Source organism: Carcharodon carcharias, chromosome 17 (genome assembly GCF_017639515.1).
Source record: "Carcharodon carcharias isolate sCarCar2 chromosome 17, sCarCar2.pri, whole genome shotgun sequence".
Lineage (NCBI taxonomy): Eukaryota > Metazoa > Chordata > Chondrichthyes > Lamniformes > Lamnidae > Carcharodon > Carcharodon carcharias.
In genome coordinates this window covers 35659747-35687694 of record NC_054483.1, presented here as the reverse complement: position 1 = coordinate 35687694, position 27948 = coordinate 35659747, and the positions used below count along the sequence as shown (strand labels likewise).

The 27948-nt window shown below is 43.3% G+C and overlaps 1 protein-coding gene across 1 annotated transcript; it reads left to right on the top strand.

Moving 5' to 3' along the window:
• Positions 1-1189: 1189 nt before the first annotated feature.
• Positions 1190-25730, top strand: LOC121289628 (solute carrier family 43 member 3-like). The gene is made up of 12 exons (XM_041209259.1): positions 1190-1385; positions 2495-2627; positions 4956-5002; positions 9935-10011; positions 12820-12912; positions 13838-13977; positions 14468-14733; positions 15949-16122; positions 17690-17809; positions 22094-22286; positions 22680-22803; positions 25500-25730. The coding sequence occupies exons 1-12, from the start codon at positions 1190-1192 to the stop codon at positions 25596-25598; spliced, it is 1662 nt and encodes a 553-aa protein (XP_041065193.1). The 3' UTR covers positions 25599-25730.
• The last annotated feature ends 2218 nt before the right edge of the window (positions 25731-27948 follow it).

The following is a 27948-nucleotide window of genomic DNA, read 5'->3' as shown; positions in this document are numbered from 1 at the left end:
ATTACGGGGGGGGGGGGGGGGGGGTTGGGAGGGTGGTTTTAAAGAAGAACAACATGCGCTGTTGCCCCACGTGTTCTGATAAAATTGTCAAATTTCATCTAACCGCACTTAGTAAATCTATATGAGAGGAGATTTTTCCTTAGGTATTTGTGGGCTTCTGCTGTACATATATTTGTTGTCACGATTGTATATTAGAACAGTGAATGGAAATCGGGAAGAAGAAATACCTTTAATATATTTGGTCCTCCTGCTGTGGTTACAACCTCATTGCAACAAAAGTCTGTCTTGTCTCTCCTTCTCTTCTACGTTTCTTTTTGACTGCCTTTGCCTCGAACTTCTAACCTTCTCTCCATCACATTCCGCAGAAAAACTTAATCAAACAGATGGTCAGTTGCATGTCCTGGTTCAATTGTTGCACTGATATTGGAACGGGATTAAATAAACCGGAAGGGCTACATTTTTTGTGCAGCAGATTCTCATGGTGAGTGGATAAGCTTATAATGCTTGGCTAGGCAACGGTGCATAAGCATTCTACCAAGAGAATTTAGTGCAGTCTGAAGATCAATAAAAACTGTGGTGGATTGGTAGGTTACGCAGCACAGGGCGAGTGCTACACTGTTATGCGGCCATGGCCAAGTGGGCAATGCACTGATTGGGGCAGGTTTGGACTGTGGGAAGCTCAGAGCTTAGAGGTTAAAGCAAAGGCTGATCATCTGGCCTCAAGGAGTGACACACTTTTGTTTGTTCAGGGTAGAGAGAGCGATGCACTGTCAGATGGCCTGGAATGAGGCAGCGCTGCACTTTGGAAATGTTTCCTTTCAATGCTAAACAAAATATAGCCGAATCTTCCTTATCAGTTGGCCTGAAGGGCTCCATCGGCCCTTCTATAAGAAGAACAGTTGAGCTCTTCCCAATGATCTTAGGCCCAAAACTAAACAAAAAACAAGCTTCGTATAAAGTAAAGGAGCAAACATTGTAATATCGCTCTTTGTGATGTCTTGTTTTGCCCAAAGTGGATGATGGATTTCCAAGGGTGCACAAACAAATACACTTCGTAAACACACTAACATTATTTGTGTGCCCTGGGGTTGTGAAAGATTTGCTACAAATAGGATTTCGTTGTTTGTTTAAGGCAAAGTAAGAAGAAGATGCCAAGATATTGAAGACAGTTTTCAATGAGAAGTGGGAAATGCATCAGTTTGCCAAGAGATTAAAGTGGTACTTGAGCTTTGCCACAGGGATATTAGAGTGCCTCGGCTTCACGGGGGTGATATATGGTTGGGTCTCACTCGTCTTCGTGCTGAAGAAGGAGAAATATTTCCTCGAACTCTGTGCTGCACTGAACAACTCCAACTCCAGCATAGCCGGAGCAAGGAATGGCACATGTAAGTGTTAGGTTTGTGTAAGTTCTTCGACAGAGGGGGAGAGAGAGAGAGAGAGAGAGAGAATATATTGAAATAGGTGGCGGGGGGCGTATGTAGTGGGATGGTGAAGCTTACAGAAAAGATGAGGAAAATGTAATGGAGGCGGGACCAAAGAAAGAGGAGATAAAGAGGGAGGGTTAGGTGAGGGAAATTGGCAGAGCTAAGGAGATGAATAGCTAGAGAAAGCCAATAGTATAAAGGTAGAAAAGGAATAGGTGCAGGACGAGATTGAGAGAGATGGATAAGGGTGGGCGAAAAGTTTACCAGAGAAGATGATTCAGTGTACAAGAGGGAGGGTCACAAAGGACTGAATGGATTTATGAGAAAGGGATGTAGAATAAATATAATGAGTGAGGAAGTCTAAGTGGACGCAAAGGGAGCGAATCATGGAGATTGAACATGGAATCAGGCAAGAGAGAGATGGAGGAAAGTAATAGTGTAAAGGCAATGGGTAGATAGGGACGGAGAGGGTTGTTGGCAGAGTCTGAGGAAGAGGCGGAGATGGAGCCATGGTGAAGTAATGAGGACAACAATGGAAGTGTCGAGGGCGGGGGAGCAGAAGGCGTGGGAGTGAAATGGGAGAGGCTGAGGGGCAGATGAAACTGAATGGAGTGAGAGGGGTAGATGAAGATGATTGAAGAGATGGAGGGGAGAGTGAGGGAACGAAACAGATAGAGGGAAAATGGAGGAGTCTGGGGAACAGTTTTATTGGGACAATACTGGACAGGGCTGAGAAGTGTTAGTGAATGGGAGTGGCAGGACTGGGGGGCAAAGCTGATGGTAAGAGTGTGAATGGTGAGGAGGGGCGGTAAGGACTGAGATGAGTATAGAGAGGAGAGGGGTGAGAATGAGCACGATGAATGGATTGAGGAAGAGGGGCGTAGGAACATGCCAATACAGGATGAAAGGAAGCAAAGCAATGTTTCTCAAATCTGCTCCCTTAGTTCAAACGCATTTGGTCAGTCGTCACATGATTTGGAACATCATAAGTTTGGGACGGGTGCTTAAGTTATTATTTTTCTCCACTCACAATTTCTTTCTGACGCACATTCATGTTGTTTCTCTGTCAGTTGGCTGTGATCTGCAGGACGAACATTTATCCCTCGTCTTCACCATTGCCTCTTTCGCATTCAACTTCCTAGCCTTCCCCAGTGGTGCCCTGTTTGACTACTTTGGCACCATGGCCACCCGCATCTTGGCCATGTAAGTACTCACACCTTTGCTGATATTGCAGGTTCTATGTCGCTTGGTGGGGGGAAGATGACAGTGAGTGAAGTGACAGGTCCAGGATGAGGTGCCTCAAGATGTGCAAGGGAAATCTGGTGAAGGAGTCGAGATGTCTAGGAGGGAAGATGTGCAATCCGGGCAGGGGGCGGGTTGTAAGCCAGCAGAATGAAGAGGAGTGTGAAGCATCATTAGGAGGAGGAGCAGAAGGGTGAGGGGCAGGTCAGGAGGAGAAGGAAGCGCTGCAGAGCTTGGGTGGTGGGGCAGAGCATTACCAGCAATTTGGGCTGATGAAGAGATAAGTCGAAGAAGGAAAATGAGAGGAGAGAAGGGCTCAGGGGCGGGAAGGGTTATAAATTGGGTGAGAAAGAAAGAACCAGGGAGGAGGATGAGCTAGTGATGGACAGAAAGCAGTGGAGATAGGGCAGAGAGAGGGAGCAAAGGAACAAAAAGGTTCCACAGAGCTCCAGGGCCATGTTTGCACAGGAAAATAATCAGGAAATACAGAACGTATCATCTAATTCATTCATTCAGAAAAAAAAACTCCAAAGAGAAGCACATTACTTTGCTATGAAGCTGGCTAAGGGATACAATGCAGCAAACAAGCGAAATCTTGAATTGGGAATGGTTCTACAATTTCACTGTAGTAAATCATAAGATGTTCAGTAGCAGATATCAAGTGGACCTGCCGGACTGCTGAAATGGGAAGAGATGTGGAAGATATAACCTAATACGAATAATTATGAAGGATACAGATGGCGAGAATCAACCTGAAGTGCCAGGAATATGCACATTTTGAAGAGCTTGCTATTGAAAAGAAGCCAGAGGCACATTGGCAAAGGTCTTAGAAAATATCGGAGTCATTTGCTAAGAAAGTTTACTATGTATGCAAGATACATTTTTTGTCAGTAGCAATATGGAAGACAAAAAAGGAAGCCACGATAAACCTTTACAAATTCCTGGTAAATGCTAGCACTAGCAACAGCACAATGCTGGCACTGGTGTGCTTGTGTGTGTGTGTGTGTGTGTGTGTGTGTGTGTGTGTGTGTGTGTGTGTGTGTGTGTGTGTGTGTGTGTGTGTAGGATCTGTGTGTAGTTGGGTTGGGCACTCAGTGAGGACAATTTAAGGGATTTTAACTCAATATCTGATAAGTGATGTTCCTGCTTTCGGTGCCTTCAGTGCTTTCACTGGGTAAAAAGTGGGCAATTTACCTTCAGTGTAATTCAGACAGAGCTTTACACAGTTACTAAGATTTGCTGCCACTGTCATGGGACCACTGAATTGCGTCATAGGGTATTAACTTGTAGGCAAGCTTTTAGTGAGGTGCGAGCGGAATGCTGAAATTTGCAGAGCAAATTCCTCTTTTTTTGTAAAATTGCATCAACAGCAAAGTCTCAGAATTACAAATTGTTCTAATAGAGAAGGATGCCATTTGATCGATTGTGCCCCGGCTGGTTACTGATTCGAGCTTCAAAATTGTCTCCAAAACCTAAGCTTTTCAATTGGCAAATTAGTCATCTATTTAAGATGTCAAATTGCCTTTTAAAATTTCCATTGGAAGGTTTTCCTGTGCTCTTTAATATTCTGCGTTCAGCTCTTAACAACAGTGTGAATGAATTAATTCAATCTCATCCTCCCTCTACTCGAGTTGCCAATTATTTTTTAATCAGTTAGCCTACCTCCTGCGACTCATAAAACAGTTTTTGCCCCTTCTTAATTCATCAAATGCTAGACAGCACTCTTTCTCATGAGAAGATGGTTTCAGGTTTTGTGGTCATGTCTAAACATCACAAGAGTATGGCTTCGGAGCTCCACTCTAGCTTGATTGCCCCTGCTGCATTTGCTGAAGAGGAAGGCAGTGAGCACGTAATTACACACCTCATCATGTTCCCCATAATTTGAAGCACCTCTGTTAAAGTTATCCTTAATCCTCAATGATCCAAGAGGAATAATCTCATCTACACATTAATTTTGAACCATCATCTCTGGTATCATTCCGGTGAATTGCTCTTATCCTCTCCAAGGCCATGATATGTTTCCTGAAGCGTGGTGCTCAGAATGGAACACAGTGTCCAAGCTGAGATCCAAACAAGGAATTTATAAGTGAGTTATGTAAAAATTATTTGGCCACGCAATCTTTAGAAGTCCCTTGTTAGCAAAGAGATTTGGGAAATCTTGATGCCGTGAATGTCGCTGGAGAAATTAGAATTCACGCTATTCACAGGCGGGCGTGAATGGGATGAGGATGGTGGTCAGGGTGAGGCTCAGTTTAAATTAATTAATTTGTTTTTTATTTTGCTCCTCAGATGTATCTATACCACTGCCACTCTCATGATGGCCTTTTCCACTGCTGGTGAGTCTAGCTCCGTTCAGTTCTTCCAACGGCACCACTGGGAGATGGATAGGAACTTGAATCAGAGTAAGGAAGGGAGGGTAGTAAAAGTGTAAGTAGGAAAAACATATTACGAACAAAGACATTGAACTGGCATAACGTTAGCTCCAAAATACTTTTATCGACACATAAAATATTAATTGGGGGTGGTGGGGAGGTTTGAAGGAGGTTTATGGTCGATCAGGGAACAAAAAGGAGATTTACACGTGGAAGCAGTGAAATGGCTTAGGTATTAAATGAAAAAAATTATGCATTTGTCTTAATCAAGAAACAAAATACCACATGGGTCATTCTGGAAGACCAGGTAACTCAGGAAGTGAAGTGCTTAAAATCGATAAAATTGTTGGACAGACTGTCTCTGTATAAAATTGATAAATCACCTGCACCGAATTGATTGCATACGAGCACACTAAGTGAAATGAGAGTCGAAAATATGCTGGCACTGGCGATAATTTTCCAGAATTCCTTTGAATCAAGCATGGTGCAAGATGGCTGCTGAACTTCATATGTTCCTTCCTTAATGCACAAAGTTTCAAATATAACCTTAGCAATTGCTGGCCATGAGGTTTATCGTTGGTCCTGGGGAAGTTTTTAGAAAGGAAAATTAATAGTCACCTGGGTGAAATTGTGTCATTTAAGAAAAGCCAGCATGTATTGGTTAAGAAGAAGTCGCGCTGAACCAAATTGACGATGATACTTTTGTCGCTGAGATAATACAACTGTTTGGTGAGAGCATTGCTCTTGATGATGTGGACACTGAGTTCCGAAAAACATTTTTGTATAATGTGATTCAAACCAGATTTGGCGGAAAGTTGAGAAATCAGGGAATATAGTGACAGATGCAACAATAATACGAAATTGCCTGAATGGCAAGAAACTAACTCAGAGTTTAAGGAATGTTTTCTTTTCAGAGGGAAGAAAGAAAAGTCATGGAATTCTCCTGTATACACTGTCAGTCCATTTGCCCTTCCCAGAAAGCAGCATTAACACTTGTTAAAGCAACGTGAACAGTGAGGAGATTGGTGCATTGATTCAATAAATCATATGCAGGTGGTGGGATGAACAGGCAAGTGGCAGTTGAAACGCAATAAAGAAAAGGGAGAACTGATCCATACTCAGTGAAAGAAGGAGAAGATACAATATGAAATAATATAAAGGAGGTTGTCAAGGCCGTGCAGGACGTGGCTGTTTTTGAGCATATACCTTGAAGGTGGCAGGACCTGTTCAGAGCGCTCTTAATATAGCAGAGGACATTCTACTTTTATTAAACGGGCATAGAGAACGGAGGCTTTGAGGTTACATTAAGCTTTTATAAAATACCAATTCGGATTAATTTCATGATTGTCCCCACCTCTGGGCAACAATATTTAGGAAATACCTGAAGACATTAAAGAGAAAGAGAGAGAGGGAGAGAGAGACAGAGAGAGAAGAATTAAAGCCTTATTATAGAGTTAATCCAAATATGTCAATGGACTGCACGCAACAGTTGAATTCAGACTGAATGCCTTGGCATCGAGGGGTGTTTGATCAAGTGTGACATCAAGGAGACCAAGCACAACTAGAGTCAATGGGAATTAGGGCATAAAGACACCAACAGTTGGAAGCACCCCGAGCATAATGGAAGATAATTTTAGTTGCTGAAGGTTAATTGCCTCAGTTCCAGACATCACTAAATTGTTTCCTGAGGATATTGTGGCAGGCTGAAACATTATCAGCCGCTTCGTTAAGGAAATTCATTCATCACAAGTTCAGAGTGGAGATGATCGTCTGTATTTGCACAATGTTCAGCACCATTCATGACTGCTCAGCAACTGAAGAAGTCCGTACCAATATGCAGCAAGGCCTGGAAAGCATTTTGGCTTGGGCTCATAATGAAATAATGTTCGCTCTATGGAAGTGCCAGGTGAGGATTATCTCCATCAAAAGACAATCCAAATATTTCACCTTGAAATCCAATGATCGCAACATCTCTAAATGCCGCACTATCAACAATCTGGTTGTAACCATTGACCAGAGTTGAACTTGACTCTTGCAAATTCTGTGGCTACAAGGAGAGGTCAGAGTCGAGTAAAACTGCAGCGCATGACAAAAAACCTAACTCCCAAATACCTGTTTGCCATCTACAAGTCACAAGTCAAGAACCTGATAGGATAATCGCCACTTGCTAACAAGACAAGGGGTCCAACAACATTCAAGAGGTTCGTCATCATCGAGGACAGAGCAGCCGTTTTGATGGGCACCTCATCCATCATCCACTACCCCCACCATCAACGCACAGTTGCAGCACTGTGCACCGTCTCTAAAATGCAATGTGACCATTCATCAAGTCTCCTTTGAAAACACATTACAAACCTGCAGCCCCTGCCACCTGGAAGGACAACGGCACTGCAAGTTCTTGGGAACACCAGCAACTGGAAATTCCCCACCAAACGACTCACTATTCTGACTTCAAGCAACATCGCCATTCCTTCATTGTCGCTGAGCCATTACCCAGGATCTCCCACCCTATCAGCACTGTAGGTGTACCAGTTCCCGATGGACTTCAGAAGTTCAAGAAGTCAGCTCAGTGCCATCTCCTCAAGGGCAATTAATTTTTGGAGAATAAAATGCAGCCAGAGCCAGTCAGAGCAAAGTTGCATTGAATAATGAAAAGAAAATCAACATGGAAATGGTTCCAAAGATGAGGACATTGAGAAATTTACATAGACTTCAAGGCTCAGATTTTTTCCTTGCCAAGAAGAAGTTAGAATGGAGGTTTGATAGAGGCGCACAGATTTCTTAGCATTATGGGCTGAGAATAACAGGAAAATTCTTCCCAATGGTTGAAGGATCGAGAATAAGGGGGCACAGATTTAAGGACATTTATGGACAACAGAACCACTGTCAAAATGAGGAAATACATCCATGCAGCAACCATTTCAGATCTTGAATGCAAAGCCTGAGAACGTTGAGGAGGCAGATTCAGACAAGACCAACGAGAGAGAAGTAGTCTAATAACGAGAAAGAATAAGAATGTGCAGGGCTACTGGAATATTTCCGGGAAGTAAAATCGGAAAACTGAAGATATGGAGAGCCAGCATTGGAGACTCATTGTCTTCCATGTGTCTTGTCACTCGGAGATCACTCTGCATTTGCCAGCCTCTATCGACCATCAGCGATTGCTTCCCTGTGACAGCATCAATGCCCCCGATCCTGACATAACACTCGCAGGTGTCATTACATGGCATGCATTGATGACAAGCATGACGTGTCCAAGTTGGCAAGTCATCTTGGAGAATCTATTTGCCTAAATGAATCGTCATTCATAGTTGTCATTTACTTAGCAATGAGTTCATGGTAATTGAAATAGCATGGTCCAGGGCCTCTGAGTTGTGGAAAGTTCCCGTTGGAACAGATTCGAAGCAGGCATGTCGACAGCGAAGGTGGTCACTGGTCAGCTTTTCCTTTTCCTTATAATACCATGCCCAAAATTCACTGCAGCAGAAGAGAGTGCTGATGAGAAGGCTTGTAGAAGCATAGTTTCGTTGTACAAAGGCAGTTTGCTGCTGTTCTACAACAATCTCCTCAGCTTGCTCGGAACAAATGCTGATTTTGCACTGCCTGTACTCACTTCACAATGCTCAGCCCCCAGCACCTCCGATAAACTCTAGAGCTTCTCACCCCACCACCCGCCCTCTCTGCTCCCGGCATTGCTCCACTCTGCTCAACCGAGACGTTACAGCACCCTAAATACCGGACAATTCTCATCCTCTGATTTAGCATGCAAATCTCACTCACCTCGCATGCCATGGACAACGCTCATGCACTCTCAACAGTCCCAGGAAACAATTTCTAGCCAGCAGCGCTCTGGTCTCTCAACAAACACCCCATGCCCGACAAAGCTGGTGCCCCGTAGCATCTCGACTGCTAACCACTTCATCCCCTCCGAACAACGTTGACACCGCACCCCAGATTATTTTAACCCCTTTACCAACCCTCCCGACATTGCAAACCACCTCAGCCCCTCTGATGACAATGCTCAAACTCATGCACTATCGACAAGGCAGAACCTGTTGCTGCCTCGCCATGCTTCAACTCTTTAACCTCTCATGAAAATGCTCAAACACCCCATACCTTCAACCCTAGTGCACCATTCACCCACTTCCGAGGACTATCACCGCCCCCCTCCCACCCCACCCACCACTCAGATAGATAATTCTCCCCACCCCTGACAATGATCACCCTACCACACCTCCAGTGGAAAATATATCATAGCCACGCGCCTCACCCACCACTATCCGCATCACCGCAGCTGAAAAAGACGAAAATCAACTATGTGCGCTCCAATTACAAACCCTGCCGAACTCACAGCAGAACCAAACACAGTTAACCATTAAAAACAGTTAATAAGAAATAACCTTCAGATTTTTAATAAAGACAGATAACACAGCAAGCACGTCGACTTTTAAAAGATGTATGCTGTCATCAAGAGAGGAAATGACTTCAATGGCGAATCACCTACCATGATCCCAAGCATGATGTCTTGTTAATCGCTCTGTGACAAGAATTTTCGCCTGGGAGAGCGGGGAAAGCTAAGGCCGTGCTTTAATAATGCTCTGCATTGAGCCCTGTGAAATTACCATTAACCTGAAGATCAGAGTCAATTACTAGTTTTCACAACAGTGCCAGTTTTTTTTTAATCGGGTGGGTGTGGGGATTGGGGATAAGGGGGCGGGGATCTTACCCTGCCAGAAGTGAGTGCCGTGCATCCTATATTATTAGTAATGATTACAAGTCAAAATAGATAATAACATTGTCCCTTAAATGTTTTGGTGTGAGCTGAGGTCGTGAATGTCACTGTATAAATGAAAGTTCATTCAGCATTCTCAAACTCACTTTCGCCTTATGTTGCAGCTTCCTCAACGCTTTTGTTTCCTGCACTCTTTCTTATGGCCATTGGAGGAATCCTTCTCTTCATTACAAACATCCAGGTAATGTACCATGGTAGGGGATAGAACAAAAAAAATGTACTGAGGCCGCAACGCACTATTGAATGCATGGCATATTGTGAGCGCTGCACTAATGGCGGAAAGTGGTGATGGAGGACTTCAGTGCTGGAGATTCTACATTGTCTGAGACGTTAAACAAAGGCCCATTGCACTTTCGGTTGGAAGTGAAATTTCACGTAGAATATTCGATGACGAGTTCTCCGCAGAGTCAAGTGACCAATATTGAAGACTGAAACAACATCAGTGAGACCGATTCTGTAGCAATTGGTCACTCTATTGTTTGTGGAAATTGTGGGCAGTTGGGCGACTACATTCCCAACTTGACCTAAATGACTAATTTTTAAAGGTGCCTTCGTTGGTTGTGAAGCATCCGGGAAGACCTGAGATGAGGAAAGAAGTGGTGGAAAAGGACGTCTACTTTTTAATCAAATTGTAATATTGGAGTGTATTCTGTATTATTCCCCATGGAGCAGAACGTCGAAAGAATGTGCTCAAGTTTTTTTTTTATACAACTGATGTCATCTGCTGTCTGAGCCTATCCTGCCATGTTTTAATGAAAGGATAACCCGTATAGGCCAGTGATACAGAGATAAAAACAAAAAACTGCGGATGCTGGAAATCCAAAACAAAAACAGAATTACCTGTGGAAGGGTCATGAAGACTCGAAACGTCAACTCTTTTCTTCTCCGCCAATGCTCCAGACCTGCTGAGTTTTTCCAGGTAATTCTGTTTTTGTTTAGGCCAGTGATACAGCTTTTCCTTGTCCTGCTTTGCCTCTTGGTGGCGTTCAGTGGCAAATCGTACCTGAGGCCAGGCTAACATAGCCAGAACAATACTTGAGCCTTCGTTTACACTGCTCACTTTTTTTTTAATCTCATGAGGAGTTCAGTACCACTCTCTGTCTGAGATCTGGCAAACACAACACAAGCAACAATTTGATGCTGTATGTTGTTGCTTTGGAACTTTGAGGGCTAAGTAACGCATCGTGTGTAAGAGGCAGTGAACACAGCACAACCAGTCTTTGGACATGAGTTCTTGTTGCTCTGTGTGCGTAGGTCCTCAGTAACCGACCTTCTGTGACACCCGGTGAACACAGCACACGCATAGATAGGCTTATTTTATTTAGCGTTGGCTCTTAGTGTGGGGGCTCAATGCAACACAATTTGAGATCAATCTAAGATAGCAGGAGCCGATAATCGAATCTTGGCCGTTCCTGCTTTTTAGGTGGAGCTCGGCATCAACAGAAGTTTTGATTAGGGACTCAAAACATCGGCTGGGCTTGGATTCTCTGTCATTCTGGCTCTTGATGTGTAGCTTCGTGCCACACTAGTTGCGAACTGACTGAGAGTGATAGTGGGCCTTCCCTGATCTCTGCAGCGCCAAGATTGAACAAGTGGCTTCAAGTGTTTGTAAGAGCTGGCAGTAAAACTGATTATTTTTATTGAATCAAAAATTGACTCAAATTATGCCTAAGGTTAGTTTTTTTTTGGTCGGAAGCAACGCTTAATTGTTGCCACTCTTTTTCGCATGGAGACATGTTTCTCATGGAGTTCGGCTTGTTCCGTTCTTGGCCGATGTTATTTGCAGTTTTATTTTAAAAATAAAGATTTAGGGTCACTTTTAGGGAAGATGTCGAATATATTTAACAATATTAAAACAAGCCAACTGGTTGACAGTGAGAATGCTTTAGGAGGACAGATTTCGACTTCTGAAAGATATAGATAGTCGGCCATTTGGCACAGTATTGGAAAAAATGAATTCAATGCGGAAAGGTTTGTGGTGCTGCTGTTTGAGAGGTGCAAAAATGTAATGGAAAATACTTTATACTTGCCCTTATTCACACACACAACTTGTGTGCACTTTGTTTGGAACAGAGTGAAAGGTTTTTGAACTGTGCCATGATATGATGTTCCACAGCCACAAGTCCTGAATGACAGTTTGAAACACAGCTCTGGCTCAGACACAGGGGCGACACCTACTAAACCAACAGGCAACCAGGTGATAAATCGAGGCGTATTGACTAATATGGAGGAGGAGAGGGTTCTAAGTTTCCATGTCTAAGGAACCTTAAATGTTACAGGGAAAGTCGTTAATATGCTTTGGAGGGTATATCACTTGCTTCACCTTACCAGCGGATTCACAGACAAGAAGAAAAAAGACTCTAAAAGCAAAATAATATGGAAGCTGGAAATCTGAAACAAAAACAGGGACGTGCTGCTATTTGAAGCAGAGCTTCAGTGCTTTAAACAGTTGTGGTCACAACTCTCATGGAAAAAGGTCGTTCCACTGTAGAGAGTGCAGAAGGCGATTTTGCCAGGACTGTAAAAGAAATAGCTCAAGGAAACATGAGGTGAGCGGGGCATATTTTTCTCATAGCAGAGGAAACAAAGAGAAAACTTTATTGAGGTGCATATACTTATTTGGGATCTAAGAGAATAAATAAAGTTTTCTCCCTTAACATACCAGATGGGTAAAACAAATCAATGAGGAACTTACTTAAAATTATTGAGTGAATGTTTAGAAGCAACAGCTTTTTTTTTGCTAATTCAACCGAAGTTTGGTTGGAAGTGAAACACATTAGTTGGAAGTGCGAGATTTTCCGAAACTGACGCCACTTTAAGAACAAAATATCTGAATGCATAGTAGAAGAGCAAACAGCTGCAGTTGCAGCAAATTCGGTTTAGCCAATGCAGTTATTGACGAACGCCAGAGAAACGGTAAGCCGAATCATCTCCTTCTCTCACGTCTTTCATTTTCCATAAAACTAAGTCACTCTGGTCTCTTCCCCAGGTTGGAAACTTATTTGGAAACAACCGTTCCACAATTATCACCGTATACAATGGAGCTCTCGATTCTTCATCAGCCGTTTACCAGCTTGTTAAGGTGAGGCTGGCAAGCGGATTCAAAAATAAATTTCAAGAAATAAGTTTCGGCAACGAGGGACCAATGGGATAGGTCTTAGAAAGAGCCGACACAGGCACAACGGGCCAACAGGATTTGTTTGGACTATAGAAATTCAATAGCTGTAAAGTACCACAGACATATAAATGACTCACAAAAGCAGATTGTGGGCGGATAATTCAAGACATCTTGTAAAGCAGCTTTTGGGGGACTGAGCATACTGCATTTGGTGAAAGGTCAGCCTTTGGCTACTGAAACAAATGGATATCGCTTTAGAAAAAGGCAAACTTCAGCCAATCTTTCTTGCTTTTGGGGATAGGAGGGAAGGCAGAGCGTGGCGGTGTGTTTGAAGGTGGAGGCACCACTGAGGTTGCAGAGCATCGAAGAAAAAATGAAGCACATAGAGTTGGAAACAAAGGGGGCAGAGAAATTGGGTGGCACTTTTAGAGAGGCAGTGAGAAAGAAAACTATTTACAGGCAGTTGACGGCCAGGGCGTGGGGAGAGAGAAAGAGAGACAGAGAGAGTGAGTGAGAGAGAGAGAGAAAGACAGAGCGAGAGGTTGAAAAAAAAGGGTGTACTGGGAGAAATGGCATATGAAAGAGAGGCAGAGCAGGGAAAGGGATATTGAGAGAGAAACGGGAATTGGAGGAAGTTTTTTGCGGTGAGGAGAGGCAAATGCATTGTAGAGTAGAGACAATGAGGGAGTGCAAGGAAGGCGAAGGGAGTAAGAGAATGGGCGTGAAAAAAATCAGGCATCCCATGAATCTCTGGTGCAGGGTAAGGATTGCAGAGGGAAGAGGAGTGGGGTGGAGAAAGCAAGCAGAATATTGTGAATGATTTGGGTAAAGCATGTTCTGTTTTCAAAAAACGCTTCCTTTATTCCGAACCCCATTCGACTCTTTCCAGGTTTTGTACGAGGTTCGATTCTCAATGAAGTCCATGTTCCTGTTCATCACCTCACTCAGCTCCATCCACCTCCTGCGGACCTTCTTCCTGCTTCCCCGGACACATATTCCTTATCCCCTCCCGGAGGGGTACAACTATGGGTAAGGAGGAGAGAAGTGTTATTAGCAGACTGAGAGCCGATCCACAGGTTTCGATGGAACTTAAATAGAATCCAGAGACTCAGGAATGAGATACCCGTTATAAACCGAGGTATTTGTGGGTTTGTATGTAGAATGCAAGATTCCCAGGATCGAGTTGTACCCTGGAATATAAATTCTTTTTCAGGCTTTGTGTCGGTGAAGGAGGCAGTGTTTTCAGGCAGGGTTCTGCGAGAACTAAAAAAAAAAATTGAGAATTATAATTTGAAAGTCCCCTGCTTTAGTCCTGTTGCTGCCACTTGTCCTGTTGCTGATTATCAGCTCCAGGCCTGTGCTTCCAGACTGTGCAATTTGTTACTGTACCAATGGTGTACCTTGCTGCTCACTGCGCTAAATTAGCTGCTCGGATCAGCGGCTTATCATTCATTTTTTTCTGCCGAATGCTGCAGTGATGCTTTCTTTAATTAGGGAATTTATTTGCTTTGTTCGGCAGCATCACTTGTGAGACGTTCAGATCGGGTTCATTATCCGTTCAGGAGGTCACAGAAGTTCAGAGGAGGCCAGACCTTGGAGGCAATGGGACGGTGGAAGAGGAGAACGAGACAGAGGAAGAACCGGAAGGGGACAGAGGGGAGAGGCAGGGAGGGATGGAAGTAAGCATGGAAGACAGCATACAAGAGGGAGAAGCAGACAGGGGCGAAATACAGGAGCAGGTGGACGGCACTGATGCTATGAATCCACAGCCTATTGAACCACAAGGTAAGTTAACCTTGATCCGTGCTCGCCTTCTGCACTCCTTCATCCGCTCTTCCCTCCAACCTTCGCCACCAATTGCCTCCTCACTCCATCCCCATCCGCTTTCACTTTCCTTTCTTCTTCCTTCATTTCTCGCTGTCCCCGTTTTTTCTCCACCTCTCCCACGCTTTTCCCTAAATCACCCCCTTCTCGCCCATTATTCCAAATCAATGTCTCACTTACCATTAAGCCTCTATGCCGTTCTCTTTTCTCATTGCCTTCCCCTATCCTTCTCTTTTTCATCACTCTCTCCAATGCTCCTATGTTCCCTCCATTTCGTTTCCATCCCCTACACTCTCCATTTATAATTTCCATATTGTTTTCTTTTGTGCGGCTCTTTTCTGTCCCACATTCATGTTTCTTTATATCCTATGCTTTTCATTGGCTGTGTACGTCTGTGGCAAGAGCCTGCGTTTATTGCCCATTCATGGTTGCACTTCAAGTGAGTGACTTGCTCGGCAATTTAACAGGGAATTTAAGAAACAACCACCTCTTGCTGGGCCTTGAGTCACGTGTAGGCCAGTCCTCGTAAGAATGCAGATTTCCTCACCGACAGGGCTTGATTGAAACAGATATGTTTTTATAACAATTGATGAGATCTTCATAATCACCTTTGCAGAGACAAGCTTATAATTCCAGGTGCATTAACTGCATTAAAAGCCCACCAGCTACCAAGGCGGGATTGTTCCCATGTCCACAGATCATTAGCCTGGACCTTTGCATGACTACTTAACTACCACTAACCTCCTGCTATAAACTTGTAAAGTTGGCAGGAGAAATGTTACCAAGATGGTACAGGCTGAAGCAGGAAGAAGAGGGAAAATATACTGGAAGAGCTTTTGACATTGCAATTTATTCTGATCTGAATTGTGATGCCTGAAACCACTGTTTCAGTGGCACATTTTTAAAAGGGAAATAAAATGTTAAATATGCATGTGTAGGGGTACAGCAATGAAGGGGGGAATTGGGCTAATCGTATAGAATATTTCAAAGAAAAATCATGGGGACCGTGGGCCGAATTGTCCCTTTCTGTTCACTGAAGGGAGGTTATGCTCGTGGGAGGAATTACTGCAGGCCATTTCAGTTCTTCATTTTCTTTCGGTGAATTTCCAGGTGATGCAGTATTGTGTTATTGGTCCATAGCCGCTCTGCTAAACTCTGTGATTTCTTCCCCTACAGCTAGAGACATAACAGGGCACGAGGAACAGATTCCCTCCTTCAGAAGCTGCATCTTCACCAAAATCTTCCTCACCCACCTGTTTTGGCTCTCTGTCATGTCTCTCCTCCACAATCTGTATATCGGCACACTGAACCCCATGCTTGCACAGCTGGCTGATGGTGACTCTTTAAAAGGTAATGGAGCTCAGGCGAGTTACTGCTTATTTGGGGAAAACAAATGGGGGAGGCGGGGAGAGGGAAAGCAGCAAAACGAGGTAATGGGGGAGGAAGAAGGATCTAAAATGAGGAAGGGGTGTGTGAACGTGGAGACACAGGGAATTCAGGACATCATTAGTAGGAGACAAGGATGGACAGAAAGTCATAGAAAGAGACAGGTGAGCGTCAGTATCAAGAAAGGGAGAAAAGAGACAAAGAGGAGTGAAATAAAGTTTTTTTTTCTGGAGAGGAGGAAGGCGATAGAGAGCAGTTTTGGAAGGAAGTGAGGATAGAGAAAGAAATTTGGAGAAAGGAATAAACAAATCGTTGAGTTTCATATAGAGGAGGGACAAAGCACAGGGGAGGGACACTGTGGCGATGAGGGAGACAGGAAGGGAGAGGGATAGAGATAGAAAGAGAGAGAGAAAGAGAGAGAGAGAGAGACAAGGGACAGTTGGGGATTGAGTGGGAGAAGAGATATGGAACACTTACAGATGGCAAAAGTAGGGGAAATGGCAGGGGGGATAGCGATGGGTGAAATTTTGGGAGAAGATCATGGAAGAGAAAAGGACCAGTGGGAACGGCTGAGCGTGGAAAAATAGGGTGTGTGTGTAAATAATGAGAAAAGGAAAGGAAATAAATAAAAAACTAGGAGAGATAAGGAACTGCAGGGAAGGAAGTGTTAGAAGCACGGATCAGGAAAACTGGCAAAGTGAGGAGATCGGAAGACTGCGTGAGGTAACCTAAAACTGGGAATCTGGGAGAGTGAATATGGGGATTTAAGTGGAGAAGCATGAAAAGTGAAAGTTAACGCACAGAGTAAGTGAAGATGACACTTTGGGACAGGAAGTGATAACAATAGTGATAGCGGGAGTGACAGGAAGAAGTGGGAGTGGAGGAGATAGGGGGATCTTGTTCAGGCGCGAGACATAGGCAGCATAAATAAACAATTAAGGTGAAAGAAAGAGACTGGAGAGAAAGATCAGGTAGAAAGAAGGAGCTCGATGTGGAGTTGGTAATTGAGCACAGGGAGTTGTGAGTGGGTGGATGGAGAGAGACAGAGATAGGGAGACAGAGTAAATAGAGTAAATGGCCGAATAGAGAATAGATGTGGAGAACGAAAGAGATTCAGAGAGAAAGGCACGTGTGCAGGGAGATTGAGTTGTTAGGCAGCACTTGAGAACAGTATGAGCCTTGAGAGCCCACCTGAGATGAGAGAGTGCGATTGGCGAGAGAGAGCAAATACGGTGAGGTTGTGAAGTGACAGGTAATTAGGGGAGAACACCAGGACAGAGGGAGGGTAAACGGAGAGAGCGGATGGAAAGAAACTGTGAGTGACATGAGAGTTACTAAGCAGAGAGAACCAGGGCAGACAGTCTGAAAAAGAGACAGCAAGGGGGTTGGAGAAAGTGAGTGGGGGCAGCACAAGTGATTCATAGGAGGTCAAGAGATACACGGCTTATGCATTCCAGCTCTGTGTGCTGTGTGTTATTCTATGTCTGTCACCGTCCTTCTATTTGTATATGCCTCTGTTTCTCATCCTCAGTTAGTCGGTTTACAAATGCCTTCGCCTTCACACAGTTGTGTGGCCTCTTATTTTCTCCATTTAATGGGCTGATCATGGACAGGAACAAAAGGAAAGCAAATTCACCAGTCGCTCTCTCAGGTAATCTAAATATAATCGCTCAGCTCTCCCTCAGCCAAAGGGAATCCAAGCATGATCACTCAGCCATCTCCCAGTCTAAGGTAATCAAATTATCATAACCCAACTGTCTCCAATTCACACTTATTCCAAGTCTATTCAGTCAACTCACAATGGTCTCATTTAATCTAGGTGTGGGAACTCAGCCCCCTCCAGATCTTAGTTACTCTACCTTTGAACACTTAGTTTCCTACCCATTTCTAGTGGTCAAACCATTAACAGACAGTGCCAGCACAGGCTCATTCAATATATGTGTGAGGGAAAAGCTCAAACTCAGCTTCGAGTCATGCAAACGTGAGGCTATTTGTGCTCACTCTGAGAACCTCTTAATCAAAATAGGAACTCTCAGCTCCCACACAGCATAAGGAAGTGAACTGTGAAGATCCAGCTCCATCACTCTGAAGAAATTGAATCTGAAATTTAAGAAATTCCCAGTCTCAGTTAATCAAGATGCGAACATTTAATTCTATGCCAATCTCAGCTGATGCAGACAGTAAAACTCAGTCCGCCCCAGACATATCAACCTCGGACCCTATGAACAGGAGTCAAATGTGCCTCCAGATGGAGGCATTGGTTGGACGAGTCATGCTGGGGAACACGTATCTTAATGAAGAACCCCCTGTTTCTCTCCATGGTGTACAATTATTGTACCAGAAATATGGGCAAGTCCCTGCTCTATGGGACTGATTTGGTAGAAGGGATTTCATGCAGTTGAATCCCTGGGATGGATGTGTCTGTGTTTTTTTATATATCACGTGTGTTTGTTTCTGTCACTTCCAGTATTCAGTGCCAATCTCTAGTTTCCCCTGAGACGGTTGTGCTGGGACGCCTTCTTCAAGCACTGAAGCACATGTGAAAAATTGTGACAAAGCATATTTCCAAGTCAGCAATGTGCCTATCTTGAATGGGGCCTTGCAGGTGGAGGAGTTTGTTTTTTCACCTTGTGTTTTGGAGGACGTGTACAATCGCCAGATTTAATGAGTCATAACATTTAGACAATCTCCCAGACACTTCCATCACAGCATCAATTCCAAAGAAGTGTCATATTCGACTCATTTGTCTCTGCTTCTGTGCACCGATGTTGCCAGGCAGGCCCAGTTTTTCCAGCACCTTGTGTTTTTCTCCCTCAATATCCGCCCCTGGATAAGTCATGTCACAGCAGCATGACAGATCAGAAGAAGTAGTAGCAGCCAAATAACTGCATCACTGGAGAGGTGAAACTGGACTCTGGACCACATGCCCTCCCATGCCATCTCATCACATGTGGGCAAGGGAGCCTTCTGCTGATTTCTACCCTCCACTCTTCCAGATGATGTGAAACAGCGCTGCTCTATGCTGAACAACTCTTCTAGATAATGTTCAGGCTAATAAGAAGGAAGAATGTAAACCATCCAGCAGAGCCCATCACATAGGCTCTGATCATGTTTGCCGAGTCCTGGCTGATATTGGTAGCTAACTCGGCCAGGGCAGGTAATTAGAGAACCAATGCGAGGGAATATCTGGCTTGACCATCCCTTCATTAATGTCCTCTAGAGAATCCGCTGTCCAGAACTGTGTTGTTAGGAGTCACCCCATCAAAGTTGTTGTGAAATAGAGTTCTGTGTTTACACTGGGTAACTTATTTCCATAGAATGTGGACTTTTCAGTGTGCTAAATGGGACCTATTAAAATAAATGTAGCAAGTCACACCTGGACATGAAGCGCTGTGGGTCATGAGCAGAGGATTTGACTTTAACCATTATATTCAAATTTATGGCCCAGCATATCCTTCATTCGACCCTCAAAATTGCCATCAAGCAAGTTGACCATTCATGTCACGGAAGCATTTGAAACCACCTTCAATTTGAATCACTCAGTGGATCATTCAGCTGGACAGACTCCATAGACTTCAAATCAGAGATGCTAGTGTTCTTGTAAAACCAATTAATTACACAGGAAAGCAACCAAGCTGAGATGCTAGTCTTCTTGTAAAACCAATTAATTACACAGGAAAGCAACCAAGCTGACGGCACTGATAAAGCTAAGGAAATCGAGATTACTATATTCTCGCTCTAGTACTATTAAGAGCCTTCACCAGAGACAGCTCCTTGCCAAAGCAAGTCGCTCCAGCTGCAACTGCAACACTGCCATTTAAACAAAAATGTTGAGAATTTCCCAGGCAAGTATCGCCTGTAGAACATCGAAGAACAAAATCAATCACAGCCAACTACCACTGTCCCACACCCCGCCACAACAACACCAAAGTGCTCTGCGTGAGCAAAATAATGGAATGTGCCGTCTGCAGAACTATCAACCAAAACTTGCTCAGCATTATTCATATTCGGTTCCACTTGTACCACCTGATGATAACCTTGGTGTAGAACTGGAAAAAAAATGAGCTACAATGAAATGTGAGGTCTGAGTGATAGGCTTGGTAAAATTTGACAGAGAGTGACATCAAGGCGCCTCGTCAAGATAAAAAACAAAACCACCAAGTGAATCTTACCCTCCAACCTACACAACATCCTGACTTGGAAATATATTGCCATTCCTTCACCGTCCCTGGGTCATTTATGGAATTCCTTCCTTAACAGCATTGTGGATGCACCAACACCACATTGACTACAGCTGTTCAAGAAGGTAGCTGACTCATCGCCGCCTCTCATGGTAATTAGCAATGTGCAGTAAATTCTGGCCGAGCCAGCGACGTCCACTTCCCAAGATTGTTTCTTTGGAGCTATGGAAATGAGGGTTTCAACTCTGCAGTGACCAGAGTCGTATCTAGCACATAATATATATTTTTTAAATTATATATTGTTATTGCATTTATTCACAAAACTAGGCTATCACAGTGCACTTTTCAAAGACCATCTATCGTTGATTGTTTAATTGATGGCATTTCCAGCAGAAGGATCTTTGAACGTTGAAGGATAGTTTGCTAACGCTCAGTTTCACTGCCATTCAAGCAATTGCTGTAGGTTTCCGCACGAATATGAAGCACGTCCACGACAACATTTAGCCTCGGGAAACATTCGTTGCACGCAAGTGCCAGGCAATGGCAATCACCAGCAAGTGAGATTATAAGCCTGATATTGGACGACATTACAATCATTGAGTGGCCTTCATTATCATTTCGGGGTTTAGCATTGAAGAGAAAATTGGTGTGCATATCCACAGATCCATCAGGATAGCAGAGTAGGTAGGTAAGTTGGTTGAGAAGGCACATGGGAAACTTGCCTTTATTATCCGAGGTGTAGATACAAGGGAGGTTATGCTGGAACAGCACAAAACGCTGTTTAGTCCACAATTGGAGTGTTGCGTGCAGTTCTGGTCACCACATGGAAGAAAATGTGTGATTTCAATGGAAGGGGTGCAGTTGAGATTTACCAAGATGCAGCCTGGGCTGGAGACCCTGAACTATGAGGAAATGCTTTATTGGCTGGCGTTGTTTTCATTGGAGCAGTTACGATTAAGAGTGCACCTGGTATATGTGTATATAAGATTATCAGTGTCTTAGATAGGTTGCATTAGGAAAGCATTTTTTTTTCCATCAGTAGAGGGGTAACCAACCAGAGAGCATAGAATTAAGGTAAAAGCTTGAAGGCTAGGAGGGACCTTCAAGAGGTTTTCTTTTTAATCGAGAGAGTGATGGGAGTCTGGAACACATTGCCTGTAATGATGTTTGAGTCAGAACCTCACCTCACATTTTGGGAGTATTTACACAATCGTTTGTGTTACAATAGCTTCCAGGCATAGGGCCCACATACTGGCAAACTGGATTAGTGTAGCCAGGTCTTTGTTCACTGGCGTGGACATGATGCACCAAATAACCTCACTCTGAGCTGTAAACATCTATGAACTATGAAAAACTCACATGAAGCAGGGAGGTGCATATTGTAGCTACAGGAGCAGGAAACATGTAGTGAACGTTGTGGCAAATAATTCACAGGCTCACACCTAAAACTCTGCTCAGGGTCTGTTCAGGGATGTGATAGACTGATTTCCAATTGTAGATGACTGCATTTCTAACACTAATGAGAACGATCTGTTTCAAATTAAACAGAGTTGGCTTTGGATCAGCGATTTCGCCACCAACTTAATCATTAATTCTTCCACCAGATGAATTGCATGGGCGCATTTTTCACTGGGACGGTGCAGCAATGTTATTCACCCCTATCCATGCGCCTGCATTGGGTCCAATGTAATTTAACAGATCCTCCAGTGCATTCTTAGTGTTTGACATTCATTGTCTTTCTTGCTGCTCCTCAGGTTCTGCCAGTTCCATTAGACTGGCTGACATGAAATCTGCGGTGTTGTCTCTGGCCATTACGGTCACACAGTGTCTTCTCTTCGCGATATTCGCCACTATCCCTACACTGGACGTTCAGTATCTGACCTTCGTCCTGCAAGTGATCAATCGAGCATTCCTGTTCGGTGGAAATGCCTCATTCATCACCATCACGTAAGTAAACCCGTGACAGCCAGGGAGTCTCCCCACATCCGCGCAACTAAACTCAGGTCATACAGTCAGGAATTGTGAGACCAGGATCCTTTGAGACTCCTGTCATATTATGACATGAGAGATTCTGAAACAAGGAGTCAACTCGGATTCCCATGTACACTGAAATGTCAACAAGCCTTGTCACAGTACGTAATTAATAACACAAGGAGCGTTTAATTGGATATCGCTGATCGATATAAGGAAAAGCGAGCAGATACATCGTTTAGAAATATGACATGTTAATATGTTATCTGTAAACAGTGTCTTTATCTGTTGTTTGAATCATCCCTTTCTCTGTTGTGCAAATGAAATAATTCACTAAAACCGCTTGTCTGCTCGTCTTCTTTACTGCAGCTTCCCTCCCTGCCACTTCGGGAAAATCTTTGGCCTAGGACTGGCTGTCTCGGCAGTTGTCTCTCTGCTGGAGTACCCCTTGTTTGCTCTGGTTGAGGGACCTTTACAACACAACCCACTGTATGTGAGTATCGTTTAATATTGGGAGGTCAGCGGCATTACAGATGGATAAATAGATAGATAGACATGTGCGTAGAGAGCTGGAAAGTAGCTAGATAGATAGATAGGTAAGTAGATAGACAGAAAGAGAGACAGATAGATAGATAGATAGATAGATAGATAGACAGACAGATAAGTACATAAAGATACAGAGAAATAGCTTCTGACTGGGAGTGAGATTGAACATAAGATCAACCAGAGGCTATACGTCGATGAACGTTCAAGTTAAGTAATCAGGGCTAAATGTTACTCCTTTTCCACAAGCCTCAAATCCCCGAATGACCCAGCACCCCTCCCCGCCCACCCGCCCATCTTCCACCACCCGCCACCTCTTAGAGGCACTGAATGTCATCAATGGGAAAAGAAACAGCACAATATGGAGATAATTTTTTACCTATCTAAAACATTAGTTCTGTCCCAGCTGGAGCTTTCTGTATAATTTTGGACACCAGTATTTTGGAAGAATGTGAAGGCCTTGATCAATGCACATGAGGAATTGTATACAGTTTTTTTAGAGCGGGGAGGGCTTTGTACAGCTATGAGGAGATTATGTTCCTTTGAACAGATGGCTTTTCAGAACACATTTGTTGGTTATGTTCAAAAATATTAAGAATTTAGATATAGAATCAAAAGGGAAGCTATTTGCACTGTGAGCAGTGTCTATAAGCAGAGGGCAAATATTTATGCTGATTTGCAAAAGAACTTGCATGAGGGAAGCACATGTTCAAGGAATGACTGGTTAGAATTTTAAACTCAATGCCTGAAAGTGATTGAGATATAAGACCAGCCTCTGAAAACGCTTGGACATAACTTTGAAGCGGTAAAAAGTAGGCATATTGCGAAATAGCTGTGGAGTTCAGCCAATTGTATTTCGTTTTGGAAGAGATGACAAGGGAACTATGAATGACCGCCTACTCTGCTGGTCCACTTTATGAACCAGAAAAAACAAAGGAACGCAAGAAACAGGGCAGCAGTAGTCCACTTGACCCCTCGAGCCAGCCCAGCTAATCAGGGTTAAGGGAGGTTAATTATGGTTAAGGTAGGGATTCAACCCCATTTTTCTGGCCGCTCCTATATCCTCTGACTCCTTAAGAGGCAGAAATCTGAAAACAAATATATATATGTATACTGGAGTTAAATGTTTTCAAGCAGCAAACCTCCACATTCTTCCAGAGTATAGAATTGCAAAGATCCAAAACCATTTTCGTGAAGTATTTTCTTCTCATTTCAGCACTAAATAGTCGGCCCCTTACGTGAGAACGTGACCCCGGGTATTAGATTCCCGCGTCTACCGATAGCTATCCCTCAGTCTCCACCTTAGATTCATCAGAAATGTATATGTTTCAATTATGTCGCCTCCATTTCTACTAGACTACATGGGATATGGACTAATCCTGCTCAGCCTCTCGTAACTGGTCAACACTCTCATCTCAGGGATCAATTTAGTGAGAGTTCAATGTTCCACTGCCAATGCAAACATATAGTTATTCATAAACATGGAGACCAAACGTGCACACAACACTCCAGATGGGGTTTCTACGTAACCCTGCACAATTTTAGCTAGACTTCTTTGTCTTTGTATTTAAATCCAATTGCAAAAATGATCAACATCCCAATAATGGTCATTTTTGTTTGTTGTACCTGCCTGCGAATTAGTTGTGTTCTTCATCGAAAAACACATCCAAGTCTCTATCGTAACCAACATTTAAAAGGTACACATCTGTGGACAAAATAAATGCTTTCCTACTCTTGGAACCAAAGTTTACAACTTCTCACTCCACTCCGTTTACTTCCAAATCCAGATTTCTGGCCAATTCACTTACACCATCTCTATCTCTTTGCAGCCTCTTTGTACCAAACCCACAGATAAACATTTTGCATAGCGTTGTACCGTCAGCACACCTAGGCACATTACTCATTGAATTTTCATCTAAGCCATCAATATTGATTGGAAAAAGCTGAGGCCCCAGCACGGATCTTTATGACAGGGCACTTTTCACTAATAGTATGCTTGAAAAACTCAGGTTTGTGCACTTTACTTGTGTTCTGTCCTTTAAACAATCAACCATCCATTTGCATATTCTATCCACCACTCACATACAGCCGTGAAACTCCAATGCCCTTATCTTGCCTACTAAAGTTTTATATGTCCGTTGAATATCCAGGTATACAGCATCTGCTGGTATCCATTATCTACCATGAGTGCAACATCGTTAAAACATTTTTCCAATAAATTTGTCAAACAGGGATCACCTTTGGAAAACCAGCTTGACTTGGCTTAATTGTACTATGATTTTTTGAAGTAATTATTAACGTTTCCTTAACAATAGGTGACACCATTACCCCAGAGATTGGTGTTCGACGAAATGGCCTGCAGTTCATATTTATTTCATTTGTTTTCTCTTCCTCCTTTCTTGAAAAGTTTCGCAAAATTTTACAACCTTCCATCTGATGAGATCGTTTCTAATCTAAAAAATTTGGGGAAATAATAATTTCCACCAACCTTTGAACTGCAGCAATCTCTTTAAGAACTCTAGGTTTAGGTCTCAGGTCCCAGATATTAGCCGCTTAAGAACATCCAATACGATTTGATGAGAAGTGATAGAGGTATCAATGTCGTGAATATATTTTTTTACATTTTATTTGCCCTCTTTGACGCAGCTGAACATCGGATTAATCATCCTGGTAACACTGACCTACGTCCATCCTATCAATGTCTACCTTTACTGCCGACGGGAAAGCAGGAGAGAGAAGCAGTGAAACCCAACCAAGACGAAGTCCAGGTTTTGGGGGTAGCAGGGCGACGACCGACGACACATAGTTTTCTTGATCTTGTTTGTTGTGGGAGATTACACAGTTAGGGAATGTGATGGATATGTTGCTGGTCAGATTGTGCAGGATGTTAATATGTGCAGCGTGGGAGTCTGCAGTTTGATGTTTGGAAGATAGGTGTTTGGGAGTCCAGGGGTGGGCTGCGGCATGGTGGAGTTGAGTGAGCCTGCACTTGGTGAACATGTGTAAGCTGGGGGTTGAGATGGGTTTCTGCATGGTCGCAGTGTGTGGGCAGTGTCTGGGCATCTGAGATTATGTGATTTGGCTTGCATTCATTACCAAGCGCATCGTTTTCTTTTGCATATGTTGAAAATGGTGTTTCACAGAAAGCCGCAAATTGTGTGCTGCTCTGGGTGCTTGATTCAGAACCTGAGCTGAGGGTTCAGGTGAGCAAGCTGAGTTTGCTTTAAGCAAAATCATTGTGTTAATCCAAGCAATCAACCATCACAACTAGTACTCTCACTCCTGTCTCATTTTGTGCACCCCTCTGGTTCACATCCTACCACTCTCTTCTCTACTTCCCTTCCATAATACTGACCTCCCACATCTACATTCTTCCCTCCTCATCAATCTCCTTCGACGTATTCTCTCCTCTATTCACATTAGTTTTAATTTCACTGCCATTTCAAGGTTATTCCTCACTTTCACTGCTCTCTCTGCCACTCATTCCCCTATCTGCACTCGGTCCTCTCTGAAACCTTCACTTTCGTTCTTTACCTCCCTCATTTTTCTCCTTCTCCACTTTTTTGTTGTTTTTTTTTAAATAGAAATCCTCCTTTATCTTCTTTCTCTCATTCTGACTCTTTCCACTGGTCCTGCTCTCTTAACTTCCTTCTCATTCCTTCGCTCACCCATCTCTCTTTTGTATCCTTTGTCCTTGCTTTGCTCCTCTCTCTCCTTCTCGTCTTCTTCCCCATTCTCCCCGATTCACTTTCCCCCATTCTTGTTTTCTGGCCGAATACCAGCCTCTCTCTTTCTCCCATTGAAGCTTTCACTACCCGTCTGATCCCCTCCTCTTTTTTTTTTGATTTCCACCAACTTTCTTTCCCTCCAGCCTCCTGATTAGTCACACAATGTATCTTAAAGCTAAATGATTTACTTTTCTTTTTTAAACATTTCCATTTTCAGTCTTCCAGAATGGCCACTGTCCCTTGGATTCAGTTTCCTTTCTCATTAAGGTTGTTGGCGTGGGACATGGCAAGTCAATTGTATTCATCTAGAACACTTTCAGCAAATGGGCAAACAGTAGGACACCGTGTAGGGAGAGACAACGCCCTTTCCCTAATCTGATCGCTTAATTTTCTTTGTTTAATTGTTTCCGGTGATTAACATTAATGCTTGATTTGTTAGAGTGTTAATAATGATGTTGTGTTGCCTCGGCTGATGAAGATTTCTATTATATGGTGGGAAGATTCAGAATCTTGTTTTCTTTGTAATAAATGAAGAGAGTAAACAAGCATATTCCTGTAAATCATGAGAGTCATCTCGGAGTTACACGTAGTTTCTGAACCATACTCCTGGCATGACAGGAATAAGCGATGATGCCAACAAATGTATTCAAACAAAAATTGTATTGAATATTGAATGTTTGTATGACAAAAAATAATATTATGACAATTCTGATTGATAATGTATGAAGATAAATAAGTTGAAGTAAATAAATATAAGCTTATTGGAAGGAGGATGCACATTATTTGTCACAAGAAAAGGGCACTGATGGATTTTATGGAAGCAGAAGCAATAATGCCAAATTGGTCTGTTCCATGACAGCACCCAAAATGAATATCCCCAACTTATGTTTTTTTTCTCCACGACAGGATGCTAAATTAGTTAAGAGTTGCCTTAAATGCAAACTTTACTAACTTTATGAAAAAAATATTACGAGTGGTGGACTCTTCCAACCGCCACTCCGATGTCACTTCCTCCATTGTCTTTAAAGATGTACTCCTTCACTCCGGCTGCAAAAACAAGTCCTGGAAGCAGCATCCTTTTAAGTAACATTTCTCGCTAAATTCAAGCCTTTCATGGCCTTCTTCCGAAATTTTCAGAACACAACACCCTCCTTATCAGCTACACTTCTGGCGCCAGAATGCCAGGCAGGCTTGACAATGTCCAAGTTGTTTACGGACCACTTGATGGTATCAATTCTTCTGCCATCCAAGAAGTGTTATGTCCACCTGCTGATTCTCACAGTAGGTGACCACGCCATGTTACGCCACCCGTCGTACAGATCGGTCATCGAACCATCATTGGTTTCACTATGTTTGGAAAAGTTCTT